The sequence below is a fragment of the Symphodus melops genome (assembly GCF_947650265.1).
Source record: "Symphodus melops genome assembly, chromosome: 17".
Lineage (NCBI taxonomy): Eukaryota > Metazoa > Chordata > Actinopteri > Labriformes > Labridae > Symphodus > Symphodus melops.
The window spans coordinates 19,934,720-19,961,631 of NC_136707.1; the positions used below are offsets into that span (position 1 = coordinate 19,934,720).

The window sequence follows — 26,912 nt, forward strand, 5'->3', positions numbered from 1 at the left end:
AAGCTTTATACTCTTAAACTAGAGTTGTACATTTGCATAAAATGTTTCATTGCATCTCTGTGATTGGTCTTCTATTATATTCTGAGATACCATCCCTGTCTAGTCTGCCCTTGAGTTGTTATCTGAATCGAAACTGGAGTTGTTTGTTTGAAGAAAAAGAATTCAAGGTTGTTGATGAAAACAGGGAGTCGAAGTATGTTGAGAACAGTCAAAGGTCACTCATCTGATGTATCTCATTATAAAGCGCCTGTGAAACGGTTACATTTTGTGCGGACAGTATCAAATTGTATTTTTCCCCTGCAGTTTTTGTCCATCGTATAAAAGTAACATAATGTTTCCCTGACATCAGTTTCTGTTCTGACAAATTGGAGTTCCAATAGAGTTTCTGAACAAAGATCAACAAGCAAATTTCAGACTCTTAAACTAACCTTAGTGTTTGTTTCTCATGAAGTCGAAGCATTTTCTTTTTAACTTTGTAATATTACAGTTTTTTGACGTCAGGCAACCACACACAAACCTACAGCAGTAAACCTGTTTGTAGAAGGTGGCTCATCGTATTTGCCTTATGTTTTGTTGGAGCAATCTTTTATCCTGAGTTTAACTTTTGGGTGTGTTGTTTAGTGAGTTAACTGCTGTTGATACTTTGAACCAGAAATTAATAAATGTGCTCACACATGTCAAGCACTATATTTCTTTAATTCATGAAGATAAATAATTGAGTACACACATCAGAGTGGTTGTTGCTCTTGGTTTTAGATTGTGATGGCATTTTTTGTTTTATACAAGAGCTGTGTTGCAGTAAGAACTGCACTGAGGCAGAAACTGTTGGTCTGCTTTGTGAACATATAATACAGGTGTGGTTCATCATAACAGATCTACGTTACAGCAACAAAGACACTCCTATAAAACCTGTTTATTAGTGACATTTACATACAGCTGGTGGATATATGTTAATTGTTGACTGCACAACCCTTTCAAACGTTTCATTAAAGTCAATGAGAAGAACATCCCAGCCCAAATCACTTTGGACTTTAACCACTACATCTACCATTTAATCAATCAAACTCAGATAAAAGAATCCTACTGTCCCCAGTTAACCCTTTCACTGCTAGATGTTATTATTGTGTACAAAAGAAAAAAATGATCCGTTGTCTCTTCAGAGTTTCAGCTTCACGTATCAAAAACAACCTGAATGATTCACTCTGACACATGCCTGTTATCTTTGCAATTAATTAAGCACATTAATTAAAATACAGACCTTTAGTTAAGTTTAAAATTGGGTCCATTTATAAAAACGTTTGTCCTTCACTTCTGTCTGATAGCTGCAGAACACAGCAACAGCTCCAGAGAAGAAATGTGGAAAAGGCGTAAGAAATATATGATTTACTGTGTGTGTCTGACAACAAGGGAGAAAAGTAAACTCATCTAGTCATGATGGTTAAAGAAAAAAGGTTGTGATTATTATTTAAAGTTTCTTTTTTAATGAAAGAAAATACAAATTCATAAAAAAAAGAAATGTCAAATCAACTTGTGACGTGTGATTGTGAACAAACAAGTTCATGAGGAAGTAAAAGTGCTGATGGCAAGAAGGCGGGGCAGACAGAGAGATTGTGAATTTAAAGTTGAATGAAACATCGCTTCCATTTACAGGAAGAGGAACATACTGAAAGTGATTTAAGTGTCAGGTCATGTAACCTCTTGTGTATTTGACAAGACTGAAGTGATGGAGGTTTAATGACTGCTTGAGATGTTTTTGTTTTTTTACTTCATCATCTGAGAGTATTGATACAGCCATCTGTGGAGATTTCTGGACTTGTGTTAAGGATCGTCTACAGACTCCAAAGGAATTGTAAGTAAAGCAGTGTTACATAAGATGAGAAAGGAATAGAGATGTCATTTGTTTTAAAAAGTTACGAATAGAAAGTTTGTGCTTAAATTAAAAAGGTCCTTCAAAGTAATTTTCATCGAACTTAAATTTAGCTGAAAGATTTTAGAGGAATTGTGAAATGTTGTAAACTACATTTTTTATAATTTCATGTTGTCGATTCTTTCATATATTAATTGAATTGGAAAGCAACATCTTTACTACAATTTAAATGCATTGTCATTTCTACAGTGCCATTTGTGACCACTGTTCTTGTAATGTTCATGGATGCATGTGAACTACAGCTTTAGAAACCAAATGTACTAAATGTTTTATTGTTAGAAGTTAAAATAAAGCTCAAGGTTGTTTTTACTTAAAATCAGTGTTTTATGTTCTATCACTGTTGGAGGCATTTAAGTCTAACACTACCTTTGTGGGCCATTCTTACAAAGATTTGTCTTTCAGCAGGTAACAGTTACATTAAACTTGTGTTTAGCTTTTCCATGGCACCTGTTCTTGTGCAATCCCTGATTCTTTGCCCAACATCACTGTTAGAGCAGTTGTGACTGTGAGCTCAGAAATGTTGAAACAGCATATTGTCTGCAGTCCACCATGCAGGTGGAAGCATGCAGCAACCTCTGATGCTTTCAAATGGAGATTTAATCTATGAGTGGAACCTACTGTATGACCTGACGGATGTTTCCCAAATAGTCACTTCGGACCTTTTCTTGTTCATAACTTCTTGTCTTTGTCTAATTACATTTAATTAAGAAACATGTCTGCAATAATTGAAGTTGTAATAAAATATTTTATATTATGTGATTTCTTTACAGTTGCTGTTTCCTGTCATGGATGATTTTGTTAATACAAAATTAACTGAATGGGGTCTCAGCAAGTGGATAGAAAGATTTCAAGGTGAAGTATTACCATTCTTTTTGATGGTCACAGCATTTCCCATCAATACTGAAACATTCAATAATATGCAATTAATAGACAATATTACGCACTCTTACATCTCTCCATTAATGCATGTCCCTGGGGGATTAATAAAGAACATTGATCGTTAATTTTACCAATGGTCAAGTAAGTCAAATGCTTAGAATTTGCAACCCTCGCTAATAAAAGTATAACATGTGCTGTAATATGGCTCTGCAATACAATGCCAACTTCCACCTGACAGAATTTCAGCATTTCACACAATGTTTTGGTTTTGCTTGACTAAGTTCTTCTGAATTGTTTTCCTAATAACAGATCAAGGCGTTGATGAGGAAAGTTTTTACTGTCTCAAGGATAATGACATCGATAACTTGATCACAAAAGTTGGACCAAGGGCAAAATTCAAGAAGAGACTCAAGTCTCTGAAGGTAATACTCTAAATTGCATCAATAATTTCTCTAAAAAATATTTTCACTAATTATGAATTTTTATGTTTTCCCTTTGACATTAGGCAGAGAAAAATGCAACAAATCAGGTAATAAATTTATTTTTGTTCTCCAAATTGATTTAAAGTGTATGATAAAATGTTACTTTGCTTTGGAGTGATGATTTTCTCAACATTGTCAACAGGAACATGAAGAAACTGATGATTCTGCTCCGGTAAGGATAAAACACATTTTCCAGGGATACTGTTGTTATGTTTTTACCTCTATTATTTAACAATAGAATTACTGCTGTGTCCTGACAAAAATCACCATCATATTTGACTGTATTAATAGTGGACTGATGGACTCCACGTCCTGAGGTTTTGTCACACTCATCCTAGCTTGGATGATATCTGTTTCAATGTGTCTGATATTTCATCTTTAGGTTTTGGCCAACAGTAACAGAAGTGATAAAAGTAAGGTCTAAAGTATCTTATGTATGATTTTCTGGTGAATCTGCTTTTGTAACAATAATGTACTGCTGTGACACATCTACTATTTGTATGTTTTAATATTGAAAGAGGCAAAAAGCTCCTTTTGTTTTTTTTTTATGAAAAATAAGGGAAAAGAAAGTTGGAGCTTCAGAGGGAGTCCGGTGGATGTCTACCATCACCAAGAAAGAAACAACAACAGGACTCCACATATGCAGGTTTGTATGTCACAATTAGAACAATTAAAGCCACCAGAACACCACAATAGACTGGAATAGTGATGATGTGTTTTTGTAGGCCAACCCGGAAGTAGCTTCGCCATGGGTTCGAACGAGAATTCTCCTATGGGATTTTTGTGTTGAATTTTGGATCACTGCAGAAAAAAAGCTCTGTGGCAAACGTTTCTGATGCATAGCTGTTTTCTTCAGCAGGATAATCTTTACAGATGAACACCATTTATATGAAGTTTATTAAAGCGTTAATGCAGTTGGAGGGAGTAAAAAGCTACAAGCAAACTACACTGTGGTCGGTTGATTTTGATGTCACTACCGTTAAGCTTCATCGATCTAATCAGCAGTTTTGACAAGCTAGCGAGACCGTAGCTTAATAAGTTGTTTATTAACCTAATATTTGGAAGAGAACTGAAAAACATGAAAAACACAGGGCAGCACAAGTATTAATATTAGTTTCTGCCAAGTGTAGTTCTCATTTCCATGTCCAGCACTGACACTGTTTGAATAACAAATGTACATGAACAAACCTGACTAACAAGACCAACAGGCCCATGTTAGTCTTAAAATGAGGTGTGGTCAGGCACAGTGTTTGGACTTTGCTATGGATGCCAAATATTTTGTTTTGTACCATTCAGTAAACATGTTTACTGTAGTTTTTTCAATATTGAATTAGCTTCCTTTTCCATCTTATGTTTGCTGCTTTGTTGGTACTCTCTGAATTATCCTTAATTGACATTTAAAAGAAAGGCTATCTCACACTTTTTCCTTTTTCTCTTGTTTTTTATTTAACATGGAACCAAATTAATACACGTTTGTTTGTCTTTTTATTTCCCCAACAGAAAGATTTGAGGTGTCTAAAGTGAGAACCATGATGGAACGTGTTCGTAACAATATACTCGAAGGAGAAAAAACAAAGCTCAATGCTTTTCTAGTGTAAGAAAAAAAAAGAAATATCATATCAAATATTTGCTTATGTGTCACAAAAAAATAATGACTGGCCCTCGGAGCTGGTTTTCATATTTGCACTTTATGGTGTTACATGTCAGAAAGTTTCATAAAAAGAGAACACACTCATTTATCAGCGCAGATGAAGGTATTGCATTGTATTTATTGCATCTTCTAGTGCTACAATAAATCCTTTAACACGATAATTTATTGTACTATTTATATTCTGCTGTGCAGACTATTCTCATATCTGCACTTTTTAATCTCGTGTGCCTCTGACAAGTCAAAAAAAAATACTATTGACTTTAGTTTTAAAAAATAGTTTTCCTTGTCAACAAACAAAACATACCGTAAATTCCGTACTATTGAGCGCACCTGGATATAAGCCGCAGCGGCTAAAAATAAGTAAATAAATGTATTTGTACATATATAAGCCGCACTTGATTATAAGCCGCAGGTGTCCACGCTATAACAAGAGCTATTTACACAGACGTAGGCTACCGGTAACATCCGCAAATACTGTAGCGTCCGTACGGACGTTAAAGGACGACGAGAGCGTTCAAATAATAACTTTTAATAACCCGATCACTGTCGGCCGTGACCACGCCGTTTACAGCAGAGAGCAACACATAACTTGCCGTAACAATCCAACTCTCTCCCCCAGCGTTCTCTCATACAGCCACTCAACACGTTCTCGCTGGTGCATTCACTGACTCTCCACATAATCGGAATTATGAACACATTATCAACTACTGACTTTACAACATGAACCGTTACAATACGAAGCCTAGCCGACGGTGTCTGTAACACGGCTGATGAAAAAGATGACCGTAATATATTTCACAAGAAAAAGTCCATCCATTCACTGCCTCAGAATGACTTCATTACTCACTTCCTCAGTCTCTGTTGTCGCTGTCAGTGTCATCTTAACGTGCAGCAGCTCTGTTAGCTTCTTTGACAGCCAGGTCGATCGCCTTTAACTTGAAAGCTGCATCATATGTATTTCTCCGTGTGTTTTCCATCATGAGGGTGCGTGCATGAAGCGCAAAATGACTGATATTAAGATCCGACGTGACGAAGTCAAATGTTTTTGCGGCAGAAGCTCATTGTCCCCCATAAAAAATCCATGCATTAGCCGCACCGGAGTAGAAGCCGCAGTGCTCGAAGTGTGAGAAAAAAGTAGCGGCTTATAGTCCGGAATTTACGGTATATAAATTCATAGTTTTGAAGCAAGCAGCAACCTACGTCATTGAAAAATGAAGCCAATACGGAAGTGTAAAATCCTGCCGTTCATTCGCAGAAAAACAACGTTTGCAGGATAAATAAACATGTTTAAAGCCTGGTACAAATAAATGACATAGGTCTGATTTGTTTTTACACACACTGTACGGGGGTGAATTTTTATTTAACTGCTCTGATTTGATTTTAAAAATGATGCGTTATCCATAGATAGGCGTGTAGCTGAGATGATTGACAGGTGGGCGTGATGTAACGCTTCATAAACCCGCCTCAGTTTTGGCTCTAAGCCTGCCGTTAGGTTGACTGACAGTTAGCCTGAGACAGCATTAACAACACGGCGGCAGCTGCAGATGAGTCTCCAGAACCCCCCTGCTGTAACAGATGGATGATGTCACTCAGACATTATCCATCAATATTTACAGTCCATGGTTTGAAGTCAGGGAGTGTACAAGCCGGGGTCCTCCCCCAGGAAATGGTTCAAGTCGAACCTTTTTACTGTATTTGGTACAATTAATGTGCAGCAGTTTGTCATTATTTTGCTTTGATAATAAACATCTGGCTTTGACTTCTTGCATGAAATTCACATGTGGCAGCTGTGGCTCAGTGGTAGTGTTGGTCATCTCTCAAACAGATGTGTGTGAATAGAATTCACATTTATATGGTACTCTATTATGTTGTAATTATAACATGATCCAATGGTGCATAATTGAAAGCGAAAAGGCAGATCGCTTAACATTTGACACCTATAAAGTAATATTTTTATTTGAATGAACACATTTGAATTCTTGTACAACAGGGAACAAATCAGGGACTTGGAGACAGAAAAGAAGGAGCTGGTTGGAGTCTTTGGAAGAACAGGGGCTGGAAAAAGCTCTTTAATAAATGCTATCCTTGGAGAGAAGGATCTCTTACCTTCAGGAGATGTCAGTGCTTGTACCACAGTCATTATATACGTGGAGGCTAACAAACAGAACCAGAAGTACGAGGGAGAGATTGAATTCATCACAAAAGAGGTAAAATAGGATGAACATGAACATATCCTTTAATCCATAGTCTTTATAAATCATGTACAGTATAACTAAAAATAAAATAAGAATATCATTTTATTTTTTAGGAATTGAAGCAGGAGTTGTGGTTCTTGTTTACTTTCATCCTGAATGAGAAAGACTGCAAAGAGGAAGATGCTGATGACTATGATGACGCTGTTGAAATGATGTCAGCGCTGTATGGAGAAGAGTGGAAAAAAAACCCTTCTGTGGATCATCTCCTAAACGACAAACATTTTAGAGAAATTCCAGAATTTATTGTTTCAAAGAAGAAAATCTTGACCTGTGAATCAGTAAGAAAGACAATAAATCTACAGTATCAGTCTTGTGTGCAATATCTTTTGTGTTTTGAAATGTATGACATTTAAATCTCAGACGATAGTGATATCTGGTATTTACATACTGCCTCACTGTTTTGTGGGGCCTAATTTTGGGGAAGTTAAAAAAATGTTGATGTATATTTAGGAAATCCATAAAGGGCTTTAGGAGAGATTGATCTTAATACTTAACGTCTACAGCTCTATATCAAATTAAAAATACTTTAATCAATCCCCAGGGACATATTCAGTGATTTGGTTTCCTTTATTGGAAAGTTTTGGCCTCGGCCGATTAGTTTATAGATTGTTTGTGTAACTGCTTGTAAAAAATCAGCCTGTTGTTCTCTTTATGGTGCATTTAAATAAATCTGTAATCTTGTTTTTGTTGTGTCAGGCTAAAGAGCTGTCTGCAAGACTTGTGAAATACACAAGAAGCAGATCAGAGGACGGAGCAGGAAAAGACATAAAGAAATGGTTTTGGCCTCTGGTGAAGTGTGTGACTGTCAGGGTGCCAAATAATGACCTTCTTCAGAATGTCACACTTGTTGATCTTCCTGGAAATGGGGACCGCAACAAGGGCAGAGATAAGATGTGGAAAGAGGTAATTCATTTCAATGCATCACTTTTATTATAATAATAATAATAATTATTATTATTATTATTGTTATTGTTATTATTATTATTATTATTATTATTAATATTTTTATTATTAGTATTATTATTAGATTGATATATAGATAGATAGATACTTTATTGATCCCGAGGGAAATTCAAGGCATCCAGTAGCAGTATACAGACAGGCAGGACACAAGACATTAGTTACAATACACACCCGCTGTCCCCCCTCCCCTCTGTATACAATAATCCCCCAAACAAAGATTTTAAAGATATTATTGTTTTTCTGAAGTTTAACATTATTTTATTACAAAACACTGATATTGACTTCATTGAAATGCAATTCTCTATTATTATTAATACCTTGTATTCACGATTAACTTGGATTATCCGTCTAGGTTGTTCAACGCTGTTCCACTGTTTGGATCGTGGCTGACATTAACAGAGGAGCATCAGAGAAAGAAACCTGGGAGATTCTGCAGAGTGCCAGCAGCATTATGGGAAATGGTGGCCAATGTCAGAGGATTCACTTCGTCTGCACCAAGTCTGATGTTATTGGAAATTCGTAAGTGATTTTTTTTTTAAACAATAGATTTAAAGGTAGATGCTGTGGTGTGTCACTGTGATGTATTTATTTAGAATCAAATTAATATTTCTATACTTTGTTCATATTTACTTTCTCTTTTTTCATCCTGAGAGGAAAGAAAAGCACCTCATATTGAAGAAGTTGGAGATCGACTTTTCAGGGCTTCTATAATGTATGAGGTACTGCCTGATACTGATCTCTACACACAGTTCAGAAGGTGGTGATCGTGCTGCCATATTCAAGAGGAACATGCGAGCCAAGGATGAAGTGAGGAAAGATTTCAGGAAATTAAAGAGGGTTCAGGTGAGTTGTGAAATTTCAGAAAATGTAAAGTAAAGTTCTCCTTTAAATGCAATCCTGACCTTAATGTATTGATTATTCATGCAGACACAGTTCAGTGGTGACTGTTTCAAAGTGTTCACAGTGAGCTCCAAAGAGTTTCTGAAGGAAAAAACACTCAGACCAGAAGAAACTGGTAGGTGGAGCCCATGGATGACTTTGTGAATAAAATATGTTTACATATTATACATGTTATATGTTACATGTGAGGAGTTTCTCTGGATATAATTATGTAAGCTGTCTGTTCTTTTATAGAAGTCCCCAAACTACAGGAGTTTCTCCAAGAATTGAATGACGTTCAGTCAGAGACACTGAAGTATGTGTCAGGAGCATATGGGATTCTTTCCCTCATTCAAGGTGCCGGCTGCAGAGAAGTGGTAAGATCAAATAACAAAGTAGGTGTGTGGTAAAAACTGTCGGCTGCTGTCTACATTAGACTGTCACTTTTTTTTGGTCTATTTATATAAAATATTGACACTTAACATTATGACTAACAAATGTTCCATTAATTAAAATATACTGTAAAAGTATAGTTTTATTTAAAAAAAAAAAAAATTCTTTGATTATAGGCTGGCGTAAAAGAAAATGTGTGTCGAGACCTTGAAAAGAACTTGGAACTGGCAGTAAGTAAAGTCTCGAACACCATGGAAGAGTCCTATAGGACTTTTACAACGTGCCTCAAGGAGGGTGTTGAAGAATCCAAAAGTTCAATGGAAAACGTCTTAAAGTCCTTCTTGTATCCCGTATGTATTTTAATTTGTTATTCCTTTACCCAAATAATTGATTTTTCACTTGACATTTAAAAGTTAATCAATCAAGGAAATGTTTGTTTGTTTTTTTTGTTTTAGAATAAATCAAAAGGAAGTGCCTTTCACAAGAGATTGAAGTCCATTGTCGGAAACAACGGCATCTCCAAACCAAGAAAAGGGAAACAACTAAACCTCAATGAGAAATTAGCTTCAAAGCTGATGGAGAGCATTGATAAGGAATTTAGGAAGACCTTCCCGTAAGAAGTTACTAAATGAGGAAAAGATAATACCTCTTCAAATGGCGAATATAATTATATAATAAAGATGTGTGCAATGGTTATTTAAAGTCATTTAAATCTATTAACACAATAAGTATATGAATCAAATTCTTCAATTTGAACTTTTGTCAATATTTGATCAATGAAAGATTTACTTGTTAACATGTTTCAGAAATGAATCAAAATGTGATCCATTCAACGGGGCCATCAGTTCCTTTTCACTCGGCACAAAGACTCTGGTTGAAAAGTACAAAGGTGTGCAGCTGCAACTGAAATTTCTCAGGACAGAGGTAAGAGACAGTGATGGAAACGTCTCATCTAATAGTTTTGTTTGAAGCTGTTTGTCAAAGTAAAGGAGACTTAAGAACGAAGTGAGCAAGTCAACCAAAACACTTTACCCTGTTAAAGCCTTTATCATTGATATTCATTGATCATGTTGACCACCATCAATAAGGTCCATGTTAGTATTTCAGATATAGTACATTTTACTGTTTTTCATCTTCTGTTGTAGGAAGAAAAAATAAAAGCAAAACTCGACAAAACCATCCGAGAGCGTAAGAAAGAAATCTACAACAGCCTGATGACATCAATCGAGGAAAACATGCAGAAGTGTTATGATGGTAAGATGTTGTTATATGAAACTTGACACCAAATCAAAACAAATAAATGTCATTAAAGTGCATTTATAACCATTTTCTGTTTCACTGTAGATGCAAAACAATGTAGAGGCCCAGGCTCTCTGAAGTCCATGAGGGAGATCATTGAGGAGCATGTTTATGCAAAGAAGGACGTCATGTTTGTGGAGGCTAAAAATGTGATGATTTCAAATCTGCGAAAACTAATGGTTTGTCATATTTCACAGTTCATCGTGAGGCACCTAATATAGTATTAGATAGTAAAATGTGTTTTGTTAGACACATTATTCTTCATGATGTCATGTAATTCACTTGAATGGTTTTCCATATAAAAGTTGAATGTGCATCATTCTGAAGTTCTTTGAGACTTCATTTAAACAACTTCTTTTAAATATAAAGACGAACACACTAAAGCTTTATGTCTATCGATTACTTTTCTGCTTTCTGAGCAGCCCAGAAAACACAAATTTAAACTGCTGATAAATGTATGACCCAGTAAATCCTAAAAAAAAGTATGTTGGTTATTGGTGTTAAATATATGTTATTTAGAAGGTCATCCAGAAGACACTGAGGGAAACGATGCTGAGGTCAATCGAGCTCTCACTGAAGACAGATAATCAATCAGTGCCAGGTAAAGTCAATGTTTTCGAAGTAACTTTGTTTTCAGGGATAGTGTTGAAGCACTGGAAATCCCTCCTGGTCTCAAGGCCGGTCTCAAGAATTCATATTTTAAATCAATATCTGTCAAGATTCAGCTTTGACTATTTTTCCAAGTTTTTTATTGTGATTAGAAGGGAAATGCCAGATCAGGCTGCTGTGGTGAAATCCACCCACATTTGTTATGGTTAAACTTTACACCAATTTATTTTCAAGAATTTTGTTCAGTCTGTCATTAATGATGAACTATTACTAGTTCTCAGCACTGGGTGCATTCAGAATCCCATGCTCTTATCATTGAAAGATGTGTTGATTTCAGAAGACAAATGTTTTTTTTAATATAATTAATTCCTTAGTTTATCATTTAATTTATTAGAAAATAAACACAAAAAGACATTTGATTTCTTGATATTGTGGCTTTAACACAGGAAGTGACTTGTCTACTTAGCTGTGCTGCACACCAAAGTGCTCAAAGGTGTAAAGACATGTTTTCAGTGCTTACAGTTTAACTTTTGTTTCTTAGATGTCAAAGAGGACTTTAAAACGGTGACAAAATACTACAAAGACCTGAAGAGAAATCCACATGAAGGATCACCAGTCAGGTAAAACATGTGATTATAAATAGATAATGATCTGATTTTAAACTGTAAAAATTACTTCACTTATTTTTATAGCATTTGCTAACAATGCTTCTATCCACACCAGTGCTGATCAACCCGGCCCGTCAGCTGCACAGGTAAGTTTAAGTTAAACTCATGATTAAAAGTTAAAATTCTCGTAGACAATGAAATGGTAACATGAAAGTCACCAGTAGAATATCACAAGTGTTCTGTTTAACTCTCTTGTGGATATTTCAGGGTTACTAGATGTTTAACCACTGAGGGTCCCACTGAGAACATGGAGAAGTAAAACAAGGCTTCTGGATCTGGTCTCAACCTTTTCATCAGATGTTTATTTCTGCTGTCTTTGAGTGATGTGTTTTCGTGTTTGAGTTTTTTTGATGTGAGTTTCATACATAGAGATTTTAGAGTAGTGATCGGACAGTTTTCCTTTTGATTGATTGTGGGGCTCAGGCCAGAAATAGTGATGGGTTTTGGTGGGATCGGGGATGATGTGTTTTTTATGTTAATGGTTTCTTTTTTGACCTTTTTGCTTTTATTAGAAAGGACAGCTAAGAGAGACAGGAAACAGGAAGAGAGTTAGAGGATGACATGCAGCAGAGGGCCGAGTCAGATTCAGTCCCCACAGCCTCTGCTGAGGAATATAACCTCTGTACATGAGACGTGACAGAACTGTAACCGACCTCTTTTTCAGCAAGACATCAACTTATTTAATAGCTTTTTTATACTCTAAAAATATGTGGGAATGATTTTGTGTGTTTTTATTTTATGAATCTAGAAGTGGATGATTTGATTTAAACCCTGCCGTTTCATTGATTATTATATTTCTTATTAAATCTTCAACCAAAATCAAAGAATTTAGATTTTAGTGGTTTCAAGGGATGATCTTTCTTTTTTCTAGTAATAGTTAAGGACAGAACACTTTTTAGTGCAAAAGAAACTTTTAACTTTGTGATTATAAAAAATATTCAAGTTCATTTTATTTTCAGACAAATTTTTCTGGTTTCCTGATATTAACTGTACTGTACAATGTTTATTGTGTTTTAAAGTCTTGATAATGAATTCATTATGGTGCATCATGCAATAAAACTCAATCAATTGTAAATGCTGTTTGTCTTTATTGTGAATTTGGTATAAAAGTGCTGCAGCTGCCAAAACATTTCTATTCAACTAAATGTATTGTAAATCCGTGAAGTCGGCTCTCGTGTCTCCTCGATCCTCTCTCCTCCGTTCACGATCCTCAACATGGCGGGTCTGGAACTACTTCCGGTTCGGCAGAGGTCCGAGGAGATTGCTTTATAAGGGAACCGGAACGTACCTCCTAACTTCGGTTTGTTCGTTGTTTCATCAGTCCCAGAGGTTGGGGGTCTGTTTCTTTCACCAGCCATCTCAACATGATGTGCTTCGTAAAAAAACATTTCAGTCGTGTAAAGTTTAAGTTTTGGTCATTTGTATTTGCTGAATGTTTACGATTAACGTATTCATTATATGCAGCATGTTCATTCCTTTTGCAGCTCCACGTCTCCATTATATTTGTTTTCAACCTTTTTTTTAAGTTGCATGTCTACTGATTTTGCTGCCTGTTTTGACCTTTACAGAGTGTTTGCGCTTTTGTCGTGGATTTTTCTGTTTGAATGAAGATCTGAAAGCAAAGTCTTTTGTCTCGGAGTATTTTATTGCATAGAGTAACTTTCGGCAAAAAGGGGTATCATACAAAGTCACATCAAGTGAGTGCCTCGCAGAATCCCGGACAATCCCGTTTGCGCTGAAGCTTTATACTCTTAAACTAGAGTTGTACATTTGCATAAAATGTTTCATTGCATCTCTGTGATTGGTCTTCTATAATATTCTGAGATACCATCCCTGTCTAGTCTGCCCTTGAGTTGTTATCTGAATCGAAACTGGAGTTGTTTGTTTGAAGAAAAAGAATTCAAGGTTGTTGATGAAAACAGGGAGTCGAAGTATGTTGAGAACAGTCAAAGGTCACTCATCTGCTGTATCTCATTATAAAGCGCCTGTGAAACGGTTACATTTTGTGCGGACAGTATCAAATTGTATTTTTCCACTGCACTTTTTGTCCATCGTATAAAAGAAACCTAATGTTTCCCTGACATCAGTTTCTGTTCTGACAAATTGGAGTTCCAATAGAGTTTCTGAACAAAGATCAACAAGCAAAATTCAGACTCTTAAACTAACCTTAGTGTTTGTTTCTCATGAAGTCGAAGCATTTTCTTTTTAACTTTGTAATATTACAGTTTTTTGACGTCAGGCAACCACACACAAACCTACAGCAGTAAACCTGTGTAGAAGGTGGCTCATTGTTTTTGCCTTATGTTTTGTTGGAGCAATCTTTTATCCTGAGTTTAACTTTTGGGTGTGTTGTTTAGTGAGTTAACTGCTGTTGATACTTTGAACCAGAAATTAATAAATGTTCTCACACATGTCAAGCACTATATTTCTTTAATTCATGAAGATAAATAATTGAGTACACACATCAGAGTGGTTGTTGCTCTTGGTTTTAGATTGTGATGGCATTTTTTGTTTTATACAAGAGTTGTTTTGCAGTAAGAACTGCACTGAGGCAGAAACTGTTGGTCTGCTTTGTGAACATATAATACAGGTGTGGTTCATCATAACAGATCTACGTTACAGCAACAAAGACACTCCTATAAAACCTGTTTATGAGTTACATTTACATACAGCTGGTGGATATAAGTTAATTGTTGACTGCACAACCCTTTCAAACGTTTCATTAAAGTCAGTGAGAAGAACATCCCAGCCCAAATCACTTTGGACTTTAACCACTACATCTACCATTTAATCAATCAAACTCAGATAAAAGAATCCTACTGTCCCCAGTTAACCCTTTCACTACTAGATGTTATTATTGTGTACAAAAGAAAAAATGATGCATTGTGTCTTCAGAGTTTCAGCTTCACGTATCAAAAACAACCTGAATGATTCACTCTGACACATGCCTGTTGTCTTTGCAATTAATTAAACACATTAATTAAAATACAGACCTTTAGTTAAGTTTAAAATTGGGTCCATTTATAAAAACGTTTGTCCTTCACTTTTGTCTGATAGCTGCAGAACACAGCAACGGCTCCAGAGAAGAAATGTGGAAAAGGAGTGAGAAATATATGATTTACTGTGTGTGTCTGACAACAAGGGAGAAAAGCAAACTCATCTAGTCATGATGGTTAAAGAAAAAAGGTTGTGATTATTATTATTTAAAGTTTCTTTTTTAATGAAAGAAAATACAAATTCATAAAAAAAAGAAATGTTAAATCAACTTGTGACGTGTGATTGTGAACAAACAAGTTCATGAGGAAGTAAAAGTGCTGATGGCAAGAGGGCGGGGCAGACAGAGAGATTGTGAATTTAAAGTTGAATGAAACATCGCTTCCATTTACAGGAAGAGGAACATACTGAGAGTGATTTAAGTATCAGGTCATGTAACCTCTTGTGTATTTGACAAGACTGAGGTGATGGAGGTTTAATGACTGCTTGAGATGTTTTTGTTTTTTTACTTCATCATCTGAGAGTATTGATACAGCCATCTGTGGAGATTTCTGGACTTGTGTTAAGGATCGTCTACAGACTCCAAAGGAATTGTAAGTAAAGCAGTGTTACATAAGATGAGAAAGGAAAAGAGATGTCATTTGTTTTAAAAAGTTACGAATAGAAAGTTTGTGCATAAATTAAAAAGGTCCTTCAAAGTAATTTTCATCGAACTTAAATTTAGCTGAAAGATTTTAGAGGAATTGTGAAATGTTGTAAACTACATTTTTTATAATTTCATGTTGTCGATTCTTTCATATATTAATTGAATTGGAAAGCAACATCTTTACTACAATTTAAAGGCACTTCCATTCCTACAGTGCCATTTGTGATCCCTGTTCTTGTAATGTTTATGGATGCATGTGAACTACAGCTTTAGAAACCAAATGTACTAAATGTTTTATTGTTAGAAGTTAAAATAGCTCAAGGTTGTTTTTACTTATAAATAGTGTTTTATGTTGTATTACTGTTGGAGGCATTTAAGTCTAACACTACCTTTGTGGGTCATTCTTACAAAGATTTGTCTTTTAGCAGGTAACAGTTACATTAAACTTTAATTTAGCTTTTCCATGGCACCTGTTCTTGTGCAATCCCTGATTCTTTGCCCAACATTACTGTTAGAGCAGTTGTGACTGTGAGCTCAGAAATGTTGAAACAGCATATTTTCTGCAGTCCACCATGCAGGTGGAAGCATGCAGCAGCCTCTGATGCTTTCAAATGGAGATTTAATCTATGAGTGGAACCTACTGTATGACCTGACGGATATTTCCCAAATAGTCACTTCGGACCTTTTCTTGTTCATAACTTCTTGTCTTTGTCTAATTATATTTAATTAAGAAACATGTCTGCAATAATTGAAGTTGTAATAAAATATTTTATATTATGTGATTACTTTACAGTTGCTGTTTCCTGTCATGGATGATTTTGTTAATACAAAATTAACTGAATGGGGTCTCAGCGAGTGGATAGAAAAATTTCAAGGTGAAGTATTATCATTCTTTTTGATGGTCACAGCATTTCCCATCAATACTGAAACATTCAATCATATGCAATTAATAGACAATATTACGCACTCTTACATCTCTCCATTAATGCATGTCCCTGGGGGATTAATAAAGAACATTGATCGTTAATTTTACCAATGGTCAAGTAAGTCAAATGCTTAGAATTTGCAACCCTCGCTAATAAAAAAAAAAAGTGCTGTAATACTCGCGACTGACACTTCACAGAATTTCAGCATTTCACACAATGTTTTGGTTTTGCTTGACTAAGTTCTTCTGAATTGTTTTCCTAATAACAGATCAAGGCGTTGATGAGGAAAGTTTTTACTGTCTCGATAAAGATGACATCGATAACTTGATCACAAAAGTTGGACCAAGGGCAAAATTCAAGAAGAGACTCAAGTCTCTGAAGGTAATACTCTAAATTGCATCAATAATTTCTCTAAAAAATATTTTCACTAATTATGAATTTTTATATTTTCCCTTTGACATTAGAGAGAGAAAAATGCAACAAATCAGGTAATACATTTATTTTTGTTCTCCAAAATGATTTAAAGTGTATGATAAAATGTTACTTTGCTTTGGAGTGATGATTTTCTCAACATTGTCAACAGGAACATGAAGAAACTGATGATTCTGCTCAGGTAAGGATGAAACACATTTTCCAGGGATACTGTTATTATGTTTTTACCTCTAGTATTTCACAATGTGCAATAGAATTACTGATGTGTCCTGACAAAAATCACCATCATATTTGACTGTATTAATAGTGGACTGATGGACTCCACTTCCTGAGGTTTTGTCACACTCGTCATAGCTTGGATGATATCTGTTTCAATGTGTCTGATATTTCATCTTCAGGTTTCGGCAACCAGTAACACAACTGATAAAGGTAATGTCTAAAGTTTCTTATGTATGATTTATGGTGAATCTGCTTTTGTAGCAACGATGTACTGCTTAAACAAATCTACTTTTTGTATGTTTTAGTAGTGAAAGAGGTAAAAAGCTCTTTTTGTTTTTTTGTAATGAAAAATAAGGGAAAAGAACGTTGGAGCCTCAGAGGGAGTCCAGCGGATGTCTACAACCACCAAGAAAGAAACAACGACAGGACACCACATATTCAGGTTTATACGTTACAATGAGAACCATTACAAACACCAGAACACCACAATCACCAGCATACATACATTATTTGACACATGACTACACATGACTTATTTGACATTAAACCTAGGTGTCTCTTTGCAACATGCCATACAGACAGTATATTTATAAGAATCTATGACCCTGAGCAGCTCACAGGGCAGCACAATTGTTAATATTAGTTTCTGCCAAGTGACGTTCTCATTTCCATGTCCAGCACTGACACTGTTTGACTAACAAATGTACATGAACAAACCTGATTAACAAGACCAACAGGCCCATGTTAGTCGTAAAATCAGGTGTGGTCAGGCACAGTGTTTGGGCTTTGCCATGGATGCATATAAGTGACCAATGTTCTTCTATTTAAAGGCATTTGTGCAACTTTCAGAAAATATTTTTTGTTGTTTAACAGAATCTAATTAATACACTTGTTTCTTTGTCTTTTCTTTTCTTAAACAGAAAGAAACATTCTGTCTGAAGTGAGAACCATCATGGGACGTGTTCGTAAAAAAATCAACAAAGAAAATACAAAGCTGAATGATTTTCTAGAGTGAGAAAAAAATAAGATATTACATTAATGCTTATATGTCACAAAGAGAATTGTAACTGACCCTTTTAGCATGAGTCCAGAAAAAGGAATTGCATTGTATTTAATGCATCTTCATCAGCTATCATCTAACCTGCAACACATGAATTCATTGTTCTATGTCAGGGGTGTCCAAAGTGCGGCCAAAGGGCCATTTGCGGCCCCTTGGCGGGATTTTCAGAAGAAGATTTTGGCCTGAGACCTCATTCAGATGGCACATTTTGTTGTTTCTCTTTTTCATGTGGACAAGGGGTGAAATATATTCCTAAAATAGAAAAGGTTTGGTCAATGTATGTTTTTTCTAACCCTAACCCTTTGACTATTTTCCACATGTTTTGAAAACCTGTGGTGATTATAACGTGACAATTTTGGCCCACAAGACACAGTGGACACCACTGTTCTATGTATATTCGCCTGTGCAGACGATCCTCATAGCTACACTTTACAATGATGTGCTCAGTAGTGGTGTTGGTCGTCTCTCAACAAGAAGGTGATAGTTTCAATTTCTAGCTCCTGCAGTCGTCTGAAACACCAAACTGCTGCTGCTGCGTCAACTGCTATGAATAAGATTTGCACATTTTTATGGTTATCCATCCAATGATAACATGATCCGATGGTGCATAAATGACAGCAAGAAAGCAGACAGCTTAATATGTGACACCTTTATTGTAACATTTTTAATATAAATAAACATTGAACTCTTGTACACCAGGGAAAAAATCTGTGACTTGGAGACAGAAAAGAGGGAGCTGGTTGGAGTCTTTGGAAGAACAGGGGCTGGAAAAAGCTCTTTAATAAATGCTGTCATCGAAGAGAAGGATCTCTTGCCCTCAAGTAGTCAGTCAGTCAGTGCTTGTACCACGGTCATCATCAAGGTGGAGGCTAACAAGCAGAACCAGAAGTACGAGGCAGAGATTGAATTCATCACAAAAGAGGTAAAATAAGATGAACGTAAAACATATCCTTATAGCCACAGACTTTTAAAAGAATGTTTTTATGTTGAATGCATTGCCTCATCCATTGATTTGATTTCTAAAGTTATAACTAAACTAAGCTAAAGAATGATTATTTTATTTTTTAGGAATTGAAGCAGGAGTTGTGGTACTTGTTAACTTTCATCCTGAAAGACGAAGACCGCAATAAGGGAGATGCTGATTACAGAGACGCTGTGGAAATGATGTCAGCGCTGTATGGAGAAGAATGGAAAAAAAACCCTTCTGAAGAATATCTCATAAACGACAAACATTTTAAAGAAATTGATGAATTTATCAAGTCTGTTAAGAAAACCTTGTCCTGTAAAAAAGTAAGAAAGAGAGTCAATCTACAGTATCACTCTTTACGAGTATGTCCGAAAATCTATTACAGAAAGCTTTCTTGTTTTGAAGACATTGAACATTTTAATCTCAGACATAAAGTGATGTCTGTAATTTGCATACAGCCTGAGTAGTTAAGAACATGTTCATGTAAATTCAATAAATAGATAGACTTAAGGAGAGAATGATCTTAATCCTCAACTTCTAGAGCCTGTAATTAAATCAGAAATACTTTTTGGTAAATTTGGTAATGGCTTTCTTTATTGGAAAGTTTAATCTTTGTCTTTGTAGATTGTCTGTGGCACGAATTTACAAAATCAGACTGTTCTAGTCATCAAGGTGCATTTAAATAAATCTATAATCTTGTTTTTCATGTGTTAGGCGACAGAGCTGTCTGCAAAACTTGTGAAATACACAAAAAGCGGCTCAGAGGACGGAGAAGGAAAAGACATAAAGAAATGGTTTTGGCCTCTGGTGAAGTGTGTGACTGTCAGGGTGCCAAATAATGACCTTCTTCAGAATGTCACACTTGTTGATCTTCCTGGAAATGGGGACCGCAACAAGGGCAGAGATAAGATGTGGAAAAAGGTTTTCACTTTTATTATGCTGTCTTAAGTTTAACATTATTTTATTACACAACACTCATGTTGACTTCATTGAAATGTATTTATATATTTATTATCTTGCATTAAATGTATAACATTATTTTGATATTGACTGATATTCACGATTAACTTGGATTATCCGTCTAGGTTGTTCAAGACTGTTCCACTGTTTGGATCGTGGCTGACATTAAGAGAGCAGCATCAGAGAAAGAACCATGGGAGATTCTGCAGAGTGCCAGCAGCCTTATGGGAAATGGTGGCCAATGTCAGCACATTCACTTCATCTGCACCATGTCTGATGCTATAGAAGACTCAGATGATCTGTAAGTGATTTTTTTAACAATTGATTTAAAAGAAGACACTGACAAGATCAATTCCATGTATTTATTAAAACTTCCATCCTGAGGAAAGAAAACCACATCAAACTGGACATTGACATTTCAAGGACTCAGATAATGTATGAGGTACAGCTTGACATGCCTCTCTTCTTACAGTTCAGCAGATGACGTTCGTGAGGCCATATCTAAGAGGAACAGGCGAGCCAAGGATAAAGTGAGGGCTGAATTCATGAACCAAATGGGGGTTCAGGTGAGTTTTGAAATTTCAGGAGATCTAAAACAAAGTTTTAATGCAGTCTTGGCCTTAATGTATTCATTTTCCGTGCAGACACAGTTCAGTGGTGACTGTTTCGAAGTGTTCACAGTGAGCTCCAAAGAGTTTCTGAAGGAAAAAAGGCTAGGACCAGATGCAACTGGTAGGTGAAGCTCATGCATAACCTTTGAATATAAGAATATCTGTAACATGTGAGAAGTGTCACGTACTTTGGTAGAACACGGGGAGGAGGACCCAATTGCAGATAAATAAAAAGATGATTTATTATAACAAAAAGGCAACATAAATAAATAACTCCAAACTTAATCTAACAGAAGAAAAAACGGGAAGTCACCAAGAATCACAAAAAACATACAACAGCAAAATCCAACAACAGACTCGTATGACAAACACAAACTACAATGAACTGACAACAAGAGGGAAGGAACACAGAGACTAAATAGATATGGGGTAATCAGACACAAGTGAGACTAATCAAACAGGTGCAGGCAATCAGGGTAATCAAGACAGGAGGGAAACAGAGAGCAAAAAACACAAGATCAGAACACTGAGGACAACTACAAAGTAAAACCAGACACCTAAAACACAACCTAAACCAGATATTACAAAATAAAACAGGAGACACGAAACCCTGAACCTAAAACACAAGTAACACAGGAAATAAACTTACAGGCAGCAGAGGAGGATAGAGGGAAACACACTAAAGACTAAAGTAAAACACACAAGGAATCATTCATACACAGAAACACTAGAGAAAGAATTAAAACAAGATGAAATACAGAAACAAAACCAGACAATAACCATGACAAGAAGTTTCTCTGGATATAATTGCTGTATATTGTATATATATTTTTTATAGAAGTCCCCAAACTTCAGGAATTTCTCCAAGAACTGAATGACTTTCAGTCAGAGACACTGAAGTATGTGTCAGGAGCACATGGGATTCTTTCCCTCATTCAAGGTGCCGGCTGTGGAGAAGTGGTAAGATCAAATAAGAACATGACTAGAAAACTGGCCTGGAAAAAAAACCCAATGTGGGAAAAGTTTATTTCTTTAAAATTAAATGTTTTCTCTTTGGTTCAGGCTGACATAAATGTGTGCACAGACCTTGAAGAAAAATTGAAACATGAATCAAGGAAAGTCTCGGAGGCCATTGAAGTTTCCTGTGAGGCTTTTAAAAAGTGCCTCATGGAGGGTGTTGAAAAATCAAACATTTTCAGTAACAGTGACATAGACTCCTTAGTAAATCCGGTAATTATTTGAATATTTTCTTTCTTTATCAAAACTATTGAATGTGCTCTTTAAATCCAAAAGATAATCATTTAAGAAAATGTTTGTTTTTCTTTCAGGATGGGATCCCTGGAGGTGCTTTTCACAGGACATTGAAGTGCCTTATGGCAAAAAATGGCATCTCCAAAACAAGAGAAGGGAAACAACTAAACTTAAATGAGAGATTAGCTTCAAAGCTGACGGAGAGCATCGATGAGGAATTTAGGAAGACCTTCCCGTAAGAAGTTACTAAATTATACCTCTTCAAATGGCGATTATAATAATATTGGAAAGATGTGTGCAATGGTTATTTAAAGACATTTAAATCTAATAACACAATAAGCATATGAATCAAATTCTTCAATTTGACTTTTGTCAATATTTGATCAATGAAAGATTTACTTGTTGACATATTTCAGAAATGAATCAAAATGTGATCCATTCAATGGGGCCATCAGTTCCTTTTCACTCGGCACAAAGACTCTGGCTGAAAAGTACAAAGGTGTGCAGCTGCAACTGAAATTTCTCAGGACAGAGGTAAGAGACAGTGATGGAAACGTCTCATCTAATAGTTTTGTTTGAAGCTTCTTATGAATGTAAAGGGGGGCCACAGACTTTTTTAAATATATGAATTGTCTATGTAGAACACCATCAATTAGGTAAATGGTAATTTGCAGATATACACGTTTGTATTTTCTATTGTCTGTTGCAGGAAGAAAAAATGAAGGCAGAACTCAAAAAAACCATCCGAGAGCGCAAGAAAGAAATCTACTGCAGCCTGACGACAACAATTGAGAAAAACATGGAGGAATGCTATAAAGGTAAACTTTGAAATATTAAATAAAAACAAATACATGACATTAATGTGCATTTATAACCATTTTCTGTTTCACTGTAGAAGCAAATGAATGTAAAGGCAAAGGCTCTCTGAATGCCATGAAGGACATCATTAAGAAGCATGTTCGTGCCAAGGTCGACATGTTTGAGAAGGCTAAAGAGGAGATGATGTCAAATCTGCAAAACCTAAAAGTTTGTCATGGTTCATAATTCACCCTTCATGGCTTCATATGATTGTTATAAAACATGTTGTGTTGCACATGTTTAATCATCTTTATCTATGATTATATATTAATATTCACATTAAGGCTTTTCTTCATTGAAGTGGAAAGTGCATCATTCTGAAGAGAGTTTTTATTACTGCAGTTTTGCAAACATTTTTTAGCTTTTACTAAAAATGAACACACACAAGTTGTTATCTATTAAAGACCTTTGTGCTGCCTGATCATCCCAGAGAATACATATTTAAACAGTTCATTTAGGTATTATCCAATTAACCATTTTTTATACGTGCAGGTAATATTTGTGTAATTCTGATTTTAGGATGACATCATGAAGACACTGGATAAAACTATGCGAAAGTCAATTGAGCTTTCGCTCAGAACAGATGGTGAATCCCTTCCAGGTAATGTGAACGTCTAAAAATTCAATTTGGTTTTGTAAATATTTTCTCTCCTGAAAATTTAACCCAAAACTGAGGTAACCTTGCCAGCATCAATTGTCGAAATGTGATTTACTTTGATGTGGGTCAGTCACATTAGTGTTGCATAATGGCTCAATAGTGTCCCCTCAAATTGATTTAGCTAAGAAATGAAACTGCACATTTTACAAATGTAATTAATGTGGGTTGCCCAGATCTACATACAAGCATGGATTTCTCCTCCTAGGTGTTTTATTCCATCCCCCTGAAACCTGGCAGAAAAGACATCAAAACCTACGAGTTATTTAAAGTTTGAGTTCCTGTCAAAGGATGTGACTGTGACAGAACAAAAAAACAATACATTTCCCCATGAAACAAGAAATTGTGGCTCAAATGTCAAGTTTAATGTCACTACAGGCCTGAAGAAATTTACACTCACCGGCCACTTTAGGTACAGCTTTTCAACTGCTTGTTATTGCAAATATCTAATCAGCCAATCACATGGCAGCCGAGCACCAGAATGGGGGAAAAAAGTTGATTTAAGTGACTTTGAACGTAATGTTGTTGGTGCCAGGCGGGATGGTCTGAGTAATACAGCAACTTCTAATCTACAAGGATTTCCACTCACAACCATCTCAAGGGTTTATAGAGAATGGCCAGAAAAAGAAAAAATATCCAGTGAGCGACAGTTCTCTGTGTGAAAAGGCCATGTTGATGCTAGAGGTCAGGAGAATGGCCAGACTGGTTCAAGCTGATAGAAAGGCAAAAGTAACTCAGTTACATACTGATTACAACCAAGGTTCCTGCGTACTAATTGCACACCATTTAAACTCCACAGCCTACCTGAGCATTGTTTCTGACCATGTCCAACACTTTGAATGGGAGATTTGTCTTGTGGATGTGAAGCCGACAAATCTGCAGCAACTGTGTGATGCTCCAATGTCAATATTGACCAAAATCTCTGTAAATGAAACAAAGTTTCAAAGTAAATGCAGCACCTTTTTGAATATATGCCACAAAAAATTAAGGCAGTTCTAAAGGCAAAAGGGGGTCTAACTTGATAATAGCAAGCTGTACCTAATAAAGTGGCCGATGAATGTATATGCTAAAATTCTTCCATAAGGTCACCTACTGAGAGGATTTTACAAGTTTTTGGTTTTGGAACCTCACAGACCTACGGTATCTCAACTTGCATGTAATGAAGGTTCCTCTCTGTAGCCATTTAGGAATGGCCAACAGTTTATTACACATACATGTAATCCACATGCAAATAGTTCACAAACAATTGGCTGAAGACGCTTGCAGAGTTAAATCTGCATAGTATCTGAAAACCTCTACCATGTTAGTAAATATGGTTGATTAACTTTGGCAATGTCATTTCAGATTTCACAACTCCTGCTTAAAATCAACTGTCCAGCTGCACTCAGGGATCTTCTGTGGTCACCCAAAATGCAACAAACTGAAATATTGTTCCTTTAACACAGGAAGTGACTTTTTTCTGCGCCTGAAGTTTAACTTTATTTTTTTTAGATGTCAAAAAGGAGCTTGAGACGGTGACAAAATACTATAACAAACTGAAACCAATCACTGATGAAGACACATCACATGCTAGGTAAAACTTTTTTAAAGTAGATAGACAAGGCTCTGATTTAAAGGGATACTTCACCCATTTACATGAAGCTGTGTATCATTAGAAACATGGTAGTAGTGTTGAATGGGTGAAGTATCCCTTTAAGATAAAAAATTATTTCACTTACAGTATTTTTGTAGCATTTGCTAACAATGCTTCTATTCACACCAGTGCTGATCAACCCGGCCCGTCAGCTGCACAGGTAAGTTTAAGTTAAACTCCTGATTAAAAGTTAAAATTCTGGTAGACAATGAAATGGTAACATGAAAGTCATCAGTAGAATATCACAAGTGTTCTGTTGAACTCTCTTGTGGTTATTTCAGGGTTACTACGTGTTTAACCACTGAGGGTCCCACTGAGAACATGGAGAAGTAAAACGAGGCTTCTGGATCTGGTCTCAACCTTTTCATCAGATGTTTATTTCTGCTGTCTTTGAGTGATGTGTTAACATGTTGAGTTTTTTTGATGTGAGTTTCCTACATAGATATTTTAGAGTAGTGATAGGACAGTTTTACTTTGATTAATTGTGGGCCTCAGGCCAGAAATAGTGATGGGTGGTGGTGGGCTGCCAGGAGGGGATGTTGTTTTTTTTATGTTGCTATTTTGTTTTTTTTACCTTTTTGCCTTTATTAGAAAGGACAACTGAAGAGAGACAGGAAACAGGAGGAGAGAGTTAGGGGATGACATGCAGCAGAGGGCCGAGTCAGATTCAGTCCCCACAGCCTCTGCTGAGGAATATAACCTCTGTACATGAGGCGTGACAGAACTGTAACCGACCTCTTTTTCAGCAAGACATCAACTTATTTAATAATTCAGTCTTTTTCAGTCTTTAATGTGTTTTTTGGTTAGTGATTTTATTTCATGAATTTAAAAGAGGATACATTCATGTAAAACAAACAGTTTTGTTGGTTATGAGAGTGTCTTATTAAATCTTGAACTTTAATCAAAGAATTTAGATTTTGGGCATTGCAAGTTTTGATCTTCTTTTATGATGATGATGAAAAAAAATGTTTTCTGCAAAATAAAGTTTTAGTGTGTAATGACATATTTGAAGTAGAAGTTTTATCAGAGCAACTTTTCTGGCTTCCTGATATGAACTGTACAATGTTTGTTTTGTTTGGAATTATTCACTGATTATACATTCATTATGGCAGATCTTGCAATAAAACTCAATAAAATTGAAATGTTTCATTTTTATCTCTTTTGTAAATTTAGTATAAAAGTGCTGCAGCTGCCCAAAACATTTCCATTCAAACCAAACGGCTGTAAACACAGAAGATTCTAAATTAAGAGACACAAACCAAGAAAACAAACTACTATTGTTAGGTGTAACTTTTCTCGCCATCAACCTTCAGAAATGTGATGAACAAGCCCTCCCTGTACTTTCACCAACTTATTATCTCTCTTCCTGGTACAAATAGGAGAGATACTTTACATATCAGTTTGGAAGGTCATTCTCTAATTAGATTATTTGTTTGCTTGAACAGGCTGAATTTATGACAGCCGGAAAAAAAAAGAGGAAGGGGGTATTTTATTTTATTAGTCAAATCAAAGCTCCTGAAACAGATCATTCATCATCATTTAATGATGTTGTCTTTAACACCTAAGGAAGTGAAAGAGACCAGCAGCATGTACTTCGTTATTGTGCTAGAACGTAATTACAAACGTATTACAAAAAAACAAGACAGAAACCTTGAACTGAAAGAGTTACCAATAAATCCTGTAAGTTATTCAGTT

At 35.8% G+C, this 26,912-nt stretch overlaps 2 protein-coding genes across 2 annotated transcripts in view; both read left to right on the plus strand.

Annotated features, from left to right (window-relative positions):
* The first annotated feature begins 1,669 nt into the window (after positions 1–1,669).
* Positions 1,670–26,912, plus strand: part of LOC306837628 (nuclear GTPase SLIP-GC-like) — a 34,725-nt gene continuing 9,482 nt past the window's right edge. Inside the window, exons 1-23 of the mRNA XM_079365372.1 lie at positions 1,670–1,849; positions 2,698–2,779; positions 3,116–3,228; positions 3,312–3,335; positions 3,431–3,460; positions 3,671–3,701; positions 3,848–3,934; positions 4,789–4,882; positions 6,930–7,146; positions 7,248–7,472; positions 7,891–8,097; positions 8,510–8,676; positions 8,907–9,000; positions 9,085–9,172; positions 9,292–9,413; positions 9,606–9,779; positions 9,885–10,042; positions 10,236–10,353; positions 10,575–10,683; positions 10,774–10,907; positions 11,248–11,329; positions 11,879–11,957; positions 25,347–25,377. Coding sequence (XP_079221498.1) covers positions 2,713–2,779; positions 3,116–3,228; positions 3,312–3,335; positions 3,431–3,460; positions 3,671–3,701; positions 3,848–3,934; positions 4,789–4,882; positions 6,930–7,146; positions 7,248–7,472; positions 7,891–8,097; positions 8,510–8,676; positions 8,907–9,000; positions 9,085–9,172; positions 9,292–9,413; positions 9,606–9,779; positions 9,885–10,042; positions 10,236–10,353; positions 10,575–10,683; positions 10,774–10,907; positions 11,248–11,329; positions 11,879–11,957; positions 25,347–25,377 — 2,451 coding nt within the window. The 5' untranslated portion in view covers positions 1,670–1,849; positions 2,698–2,712. The remainder of the gene's footprint in view (positions 1,850–2,697; positions 2,780–3,115; positions 3,229–3,311; positions 3,336–3,430; positions 3,461–3,670; positions 3,702–3,847; positions 3,935–4,788; positions 4,883–6,929; positions 7,147–7,247; positions 7,473–7,890; positions 8,098–8,509; positions 8,677–8,906; positions 9,001–9,084; positions 9,173–9,291; positions 9,414–9,605; positions 9,780–9,884; positions 10,043–10,235; positions 10,354–10,574; positions 10,684–10,773; positions 10,908–11,247; positions 11,330–11,878; positions 11,958–25,346; positions 25,378–26,912) is intronic.
* On the plus strand, positions 17,604–23,115 carry LOC306837645 (nuclear GTPase SLIP-GC-like; the record flags this gene model as incomplete). Its single annotated transcript, XM_079365387.1, has 14 exons — positions 17,604–17,664; positions 18,143–18,233; positions 18,982–19,204; positions 19,351–19,572; positions 19,964–20,170; positions 20,335–20,510; positions 20,682–20,775; positions 20,854–20,941; positions 21,659–21,780; positions 21,883–22,050; positions 22,149–22,306; positions 22,488–22,605; positions 22,781–22,889; positions 22,967–23,115. The coding sequence occupies exons 2-14, from the start codon at positions 18,175–18,177 to the stop codon at positions 23,113–23,115; spliced, it is 1,893 nt and encodes a 630-aa protein (XP_079221513.1). The 5' UTR covers positions 17,604–17,664; positions 18,143–18,174.